The following is a 7,150-nucleotide window of genomic DNA, read 5'->3' on the forward strand; positions in this document are numbered from 1 at the left end:
GCCTCCAAAATATGATGGCAAATCACCTTGTAAAACCTGATTCTAGAAATTGCAAGAGACCAAGAGAATTGGAGGTAAGTTTTTTGCCCTGGAGTCTTAATCTTTTATTCTATTTTACATATTTCTCCAATTTTTACTAATGAATGTTTTCATATTCTCAAAGCTAAGGTTACCTCAGAAGGTACTATGTTGACTCTATCCAGTTGTTTTTTCACTAAGTATAGACCTCAAAGAAATGATTGCAAGATTTTCTTTTTGGTAGACTACGATCTAGAAATGTAAGAGAAGTCCATGACTTTATGATACATAGGACTTTAGGTAACTATTTTGTTAAGATAAATACCTAGATATAAATACCTAGGGTATAGTAGTTATTGAACTTTAAACACATTTTATCTAGTCTTTTTGTTGCTGCCCCCACCAGTTGTATGAAGGACATTATTTAATCCCTTGAAGATTATATTATTTTGCAAAATTTTGCAAGCACTTGGCTATTGTCCATATTGGAGTTGCTGTATTATTTTGAAAAAATCCACTAGTTAATATACAAAACACTTTTTGTAAGGACACTAAAACCATTTTTAAAATTGAATTTAAAAACCAAATTCTAATTTAAAATCAAAGTAGGATATGTTGAGCAAAGTATTTCTTGGGCCTATAAGTTTCCTTGATGATAAAATTTTAAGTAATTAGAAAAATATAATTAGGGTATATAATTTCTAGCATGTTTGCTTTCTTTTCTTTTCTTTTTTTTTTTTGTGTCGATCGTGGGGCTGGGCCTGGGCATTGTCCCTCAGCTCTTCAGCTCAAAGCGAGCACTCTACCACTTGAGCTACAGTGCCACTTCCGGTTTTCTGGTGGTTTATTGGAGATAGGAGTCTCATGGTCTCTCCTGCCTGGGCTGGCTTTGAACCAATATCCTCAGATCCGAGCCTCCTGAGTAGCTAGTATTACAGATGTGAGCCACCAGCACCCGGCTGCTTTATTTTCTTAATAGTCTATGTGTCCTAAACATCTTATTATTACTCATACACACACACACACACACACACACACACACACACACACATATATGTATATATATATATATATATATATATATACATATTTACTTTTTTCTGTTAGCCTGAAATGCCACAGCTGTCCTCTCCTGAAAAATCAGATGCATCTTTTTCTGAGTGTTCTGGACTATTTTATAAAGATGAAGCTCCAGAGAAAGATTTGAGTGGTAATGTATAAAATGCTTATATTTCCATATATTTATTATGTTATACAGAAGGTTTGTTACATTTCATTACTTACTCAATTATTTTTTTAAACAGATATGAGCAAGGAAATTAATCAGATGTTGTCTACATATGCAAAGATTTTAAGGCAAGTACTTACAGTGTATTCTGTGGGTCTTTATGTTAGTAATAGTTTTCTTCTGGAAACCTTGTAATGAGAAATTTAGTTCAATGAATCCCATGGCTAAAAATCATATCATGTTAACTGGCCTTCAGTGGCTCATGACTGTAATCCTAGCTACCCATGAGGCTGACATCTGAGGATTGTGGTTTAAAGCTAGCCCAGACAGGAAAGTCTGTGAGACATTTTATCTCCAATTAACCAAAAATTTGGAAGTAGAGCTCAAGTGGTAGAGTGCCAGCCTACCTACAAAAGCTCAGGTACAGCTTCCAAGCCATGAATTCAAGCACCTAAAAGAAAAAGAAAACAAAACATCACCTAATTTAAAACTTCAGAACTTTCATTCTATCAATTCTTTTTTATTTTTATTTTTTATGGTATTGGGGTTGAACTCAGGGTCTGATGCTTGCAAGGCATGTTCTTTTCTATTTGCGCCATGGCCCCAGCCCCCTTTGGATTTTAATTATATTTTGGATAGGGCTTTACACTTTTACCCAGCGCTGATCTTGGATTTTTAAAAATTATTTATTTTTTTGTGTGCTATCACTGGGGCTTGAATTCAGTACATCTTGCTTTTGCTCACAAACCACATACTCCAGTTTCAGCTTTTTGCTGGTTAACTGGAGAGAAGACTCTTGAGGTTTTGTCTTCCTGGTTTGGTTCTGAACCTCAACCTTTAGATCTTATCTGGAGTAGCTCAGATTACAAATGTGAGCCATTGGTGTCCAGTTGGCCCTGGACTTTGTAGCTAGAATTGTATGAATGAACTACCATGTTCAACTTGTTGGTTGAGATGGGGACTCACTAACATTTTGTCCTAACTGGCCTAAAACTACGATCATCCTCCCAGGTAGTTAGGTTTACAGGTATGTGTAATCATACTTGGCTCTATCTCAAATGTCATAGTTTAGTTGATTGTCTTTAGGGAGTAGCCCCACGTTTTCCACTAAATGTCCTTTGTTTTGATATTACCAGAATATATATAGCCTGAATATATCATTGTCTCTAACTAGATAGTACATATAACATTTTGTGTGACTACCTTTTTGAGAAAGGTATTTTTAGTGAGATTTGTTAATTGATGGTATACTTCATGTAATATACATCTTAAATACTTAACTATTTACTGACCTGAGATTAGGATGTATTTTAAAGTAGTTTTAAAAAGTGTTTGAATAATGATTTGTATGGATGTGAAAATAATTTATATAATTTAATTTTAAAGTTATAATGCATAGCATATAGTATGTTCAGGGTAGCCAAAATTATTTATGGAACTAGTTGTTTTTTTCTTGAAGAGTATTTGTAAATTAATGAGACACTCATGTGAAAACCATTTAAAGAAAAATAGATAATAATATGGTATAATAAAGAACCATTATCACTAGGGTCTATTTAGACTTTATAACTAGTTTAACATAAAACTTTTTCTTTCCTGTTAGTGAAAGAGCAGCAGTAGATGCATCTTACATTGACGAGATAGATGGACTCTTCAGAGAAGCTAACACTATTGAAAACTTTCTAATACAAAAAAAAGAGTTCCTGAAACAGAGGTTTACAGTTATTGCAAACACGCTGAAGAGTGATAATTATACTTAAAATACACTGAGAATTTAAACCTGTGGTTGTGATGAAAGAATGACCTTTATGCTCTGAAAGCTCTAGTTAAAGAAAATGTATATCTTTAGGGGAACTACCTTGAATATTTTTCTAGACTTAAAAGGACTTTTAAGCTGCACATAATGTGAACAGTCTGTTACTTTGGTTTATCAAATATTTTGTGCATTTATCAAAATTTTAAATCACACATAGGCTTTTTTGGTTTCCCTTAAATTTCATTTTAACATAGAAAAGAAGCTTAATTTCATTATTTATCAATATTGTCTTTTTTCTCTTAGAATTTTGTGTTTAAATAGCAGGATTAGAGATAGTTTAAAATTTTTTCGCCTAGATGAAAATTGTTTTTATCTAGTCAGTAAAATATAACTGTACTATTTGTATTTAATATTATTGGACAATTTTCATTATTGATTATTATGTGTGACTAATACAAATGTTGTTTCAAATTTTTTCTTTGTGGCAAAAGTAGGAAAATAAAATAAAAAAACTACTAGGACCTTCTCTGAGTGATTTTTAAAAAAAGACTGGGTCTTGCTATGTATCTCAGATTGTTCTTAAGCTTATAATATATTCTTGTGTCAGTTTCTTGAGTGTCAATTACAGGTGTTCTCCACCATTCCTGGCTGTGTAAGTGGCTTCTTACTCCTTATCCACATCAGTGTATGTAATACTTAGTAGTCCTAGCAGCAGTTTAATGTGGAATATTATAATAATACAGAGGTAAAGACATCTGCTTAAACAAGATGACCTTGGCAAGTCACTTCAAACCTGTGATGACTTGAAAATGAATTTGGTCTACAGGATGTGTTACTCAACAGACTAAAAATGTCTTCCTTTGATACAAAGTCCTACTATGATTTTATTCAAAATAATCCATATGCTATGTAGCTAAATGAGATAACTGTATTAACCAATTTTTAAAAATCATAGTACCCATTTTTGCTCAGATAGAAAATTCAGTCTCTATCTATAAAATAAGCAATCACAAATTTGGGCACATAGGCCAACAGTACCATAGGGAATTGTTCTTCGTAAGCAAGATAGCATATTTGCCTTGCTGCCTTATAAACTTTAAAATAAACTCATCAGATTTTATTTTAATAATGAATATCACCGTATATAAATATATAAGAAAATATGAGAAATATTTGTTTTAAAAATTAGTTAAGTGCAAAAAATTATTAGGTTGGCAGGAGAACACACAAATGGGATGCAGGATAGCCTGGAGGTTAACAACTATTACAAGTAGGATTTATGAAAACTAAATGCAGCCAGAAGTCTGGGTGTTGAGTCATTTTGTTTTCATGTTAAATATAGAAGAATGGTTCAATTGACCTACCATCATTAAGAAATGTTTTTGGGCCAGGCGCTGGTGGCTCACGCCTGTAATCCTAGCTACTCAGGAGGCTCAGATCTGAGGATCACGGTTCAAAGCCAGCCCGGGCAAGAGAGACCGTGAGACTCCTATCTCCAATAAACCACCAGAAAACCGGAAGTGGCGCTGTAGCTAAAGTGGTAGAGCACTTGCCTTGAGCTGAAGAGCTGAGGGACAGTGCCCAAGCTCAGAGTTCAAGCCCCACGAACGACCAAAAAAAAAAAAGAAATGTTTTTGGATTATTTTTTCTAAGCATTTACTACTACATTACCATTGTTATTACTATTACTATTATTATTATTATTGTATATATGTGCATGTGTGCACATGCAGGGACAGGTCCTGGGTCTTGAGCCTCAGGGCCTGAGCACTATCCCTGACCCTTTTGCTCAAAGCTAGTGCTCTGTCTTTTGGGCCACAACTTCATTCCAGCTTTTTGGTGGTTAATTAAAGATAAGAGAATCATAGATTCTCCTGCCTGGCTTGCTTGGAAACACAATCTTTAGATCTCAGCTTCTTGAGTTGTTAGGATTACAGACATGAGGCACTGGTACTCAGCTCCATTGTTTTTTGAGACTAAGATTCATTATGTAGCCCAGACTGGCCTGGAATTCAAAATCCTCCTGCCTCAAGTCCCTGAATACTGGGATTACAAGCATGTACTACCATGTCTGAGATCATTTATTATGAATATGAAAATAACGCCTAAAGGTTATTTCACAATACACAATGTATTCTAATGATCTCATCATGCTTCAGTATGTTTCTTCCCTTTGCAAGTGTAGAAATTGATTAGATCATTTGGCCTGAGTAACACTAAAGAACTGTTTTTTTTCTTTTTCTTTTTAAATTGTTTAAGTTGTTGTACAAAGAAGTTTTAATCCAATGCCAGTTTAGGAGTGTAATATGTTTTGATCAATGTCATCCTGAAGAACTGATTACTAGTTTATAGAATATTTACTCTCCAGAGGAGCCATGTGTCTGAAAATTGTTATTTTGTTTTATTGGTAGTAGGGCTTGAGTGCTCTCCCTGAGCTTTTGTGCTCAAAGTTAGCACTCTACCACTTTGAGCACTACTTCCAGTTTTCAGGTGGTTAATTTGAGATGAGAGTCTCAGGAACTTTTCTGCCCAAGCTGGCTTTGAACTGTGATTCTCAGATCTCAGTCTTCTGAGTAGTGAAGATTATAGGCAACAGCCTGGCTTGAAAATTAATTTTTAAGTCACAGTTTGATGATTTTGGTTTCATCCGTTTAAACAATAATAACCCTAGAAGCTGGGCACTGGTGGCTCACACCTGTAATCCTAGCTACTCAGAAGGCTGAGATCTGAGGATTGTGGTCCAGAGCCAGCCTACCTAGGCAGGAAAGTCCCTGAGACTCTTACCTCCAATTCACAAGCAGAAAACCAGAAGTGGTGCTGTGGCTCAAGTTGTAGAGTGCTAGCTTTGAGCTGAAGAAGAGCTGAAGGACAGTGCTCCGGCCCAGAGTTCAAGCCCCACGACTGACAAAAAGAAAAAAAAAATAAACCTAGAGCTAGTGATTTGCTATTGCTGGGAATGTCATTACCTTTTTCTTATAACCAATATTCCACTTGAGTCATTTCAGTAAGAATTTACAAGTTTGCAAATTATTTTTTATTGACACATTAAAATAGGATATCGAACCATTTTTGTGCATCTTTCTCTGCTAGGCACTAGGCTGACTTCTGATACTTTTTATTACTCCATTCTTCAAAGACACAGCTTTGCTAGGAGGATGCAATATGTCTGTGTCAAAGCATCTGGGGCAATGTTGTGGGAGTTACCTGATAGCCTTTGACAAGGGGCTCAGAGGAAGATGTTTGAGTTGGGTTTCTGAGAAGGAAAGAAGGATATTTTGCCAGGCATTGGTGTCTCATGCCTGTAATCTTAGCTACTCAGGAGGCTGAGGATTGTGGTTTGAAGCCAGCCTGGGAGAAAAGGTCTGTGAGAGTCTTATCAAAATGGGATTGTGGCTCAAGTGATAGAATGTTAGCCTTGAGCAAAAGTTCAAGCCCCATGATTTAAAAAAAAAATTTTTTTTTTTCATAGAAAAAGTTTGCTTCTTTTCACATCCAGGTATGTTAGCCACTTCACTGGGATGAGGATTCACAAAAGCACAGAGCAGTGTCATCTAAATTGGGGGAATGCAGGAGTTGAATTGTTTCCTGGCATTACTCTGTAGCACAATATTTGATACATTAGTTCCTAGCCATATTTGTTAGTATAAAATCATATATGCTTACACATTTTAAAAGGGCCTATCTTATGTATTCATACTACATCGCCAGAAAAATATTTGTAAAATTAATGAACAGAGAAAAGGAGGAAGGATGAAATTATGGAACAGCAGAGGACAAAAGGTAAGCCTCTTCTGCCTGATTATGGAGACCTTTATTGACAGTCTAAAATTGGGTATTACTCTCCATCTTTCAGAGACAAGGAGTGTCATGATGCAAGCCATCAAATGGATCCCTCTGACTTGACAGAGTCAGGACAGTCAGGAAAGTCAGGGGGTGGGGTGGGGAACACCACCCACCACTAGGGGTCTCATTTTAATATTTAAAGATAATTGATAAACGGTTTACTAGGATACTTGCCTGGGAAATGAGATGCGGAGATTTATTGGTGTTCTGAAGCCCCGCCCCTTTCTCCCTCCCCCACCCTCTTCTGCCCCTGAGCCAAGGAGAACCCAGGAAGTTCAGTGCATGTTTACTGTTCAGCGGTGCTT

At 35.8% G+C, this 7,150-nt stretch overlaps 1 protein-coding gene across 1 annotated transcript; it reads left to right on the top strand.

Annotated features, from left to right (window-relative positions):
- Nucleotides 1–3,181, top strand: Tex12 (testis expressed 12). Its single transcript, XM_013009651.1, has 4 exons — nucleotides 1–74; nucleotides 1,126–1,228; nucleotides 1,323–1,374; nucleotides 2,850–3,181. Exons 1-4 carry the CDS (start codon nucleotides 12–14, stop codon nucleotides 3,004–3,006), a joined length of 375 nt encoding a protein of 124 aa, XP_012865105.1. The 5' UTR covers nucleotides 1–11; the 3' UTR covers nucleotides 3,007–3,181.
- The last annotated feature ends 3,969 nt before the right edge of the window (nucleotides 3,182–7,150 follow it).

This window comes from Dipodomys ordii, unplaced genomic scaffold, assembly GCF_000151885.1.
Source record: "Dipodomys ordii isolate 6190 unplaced genomic scaffold, Dord_2.0 Scaffold10, whole genome shotgun sequence".
Lineage (NCBI taxonomy): Eukaryota > Metazoa > Chordata > Mammalia > Rodentia > Heteromyidae > Dipodomys > Dipodomys ordii.

Coding starts and splice junctions, on each gene's coding strand:
- Tex12 (XM_013009651.1), top strand. CDS start 12: ATGATGGCAAATCACCTTGTAAAACCTGATTCTAGAAATTGCAAGAGA. Junction 75..1,125: donor AGAGACCAAGAGAATTGGAG/GTAAGTTTTTTG, acceptor TTTTTCTGTTAG/CCTGAAATGCCACAGCTGTC. Junction 1,229..1,322: donor TCCAGAGAAAGATTTGAGTG/GTAATGTATAAA, acceptor TTTTTTAAACAG/ATATGAGCAAGGAAATTAAT.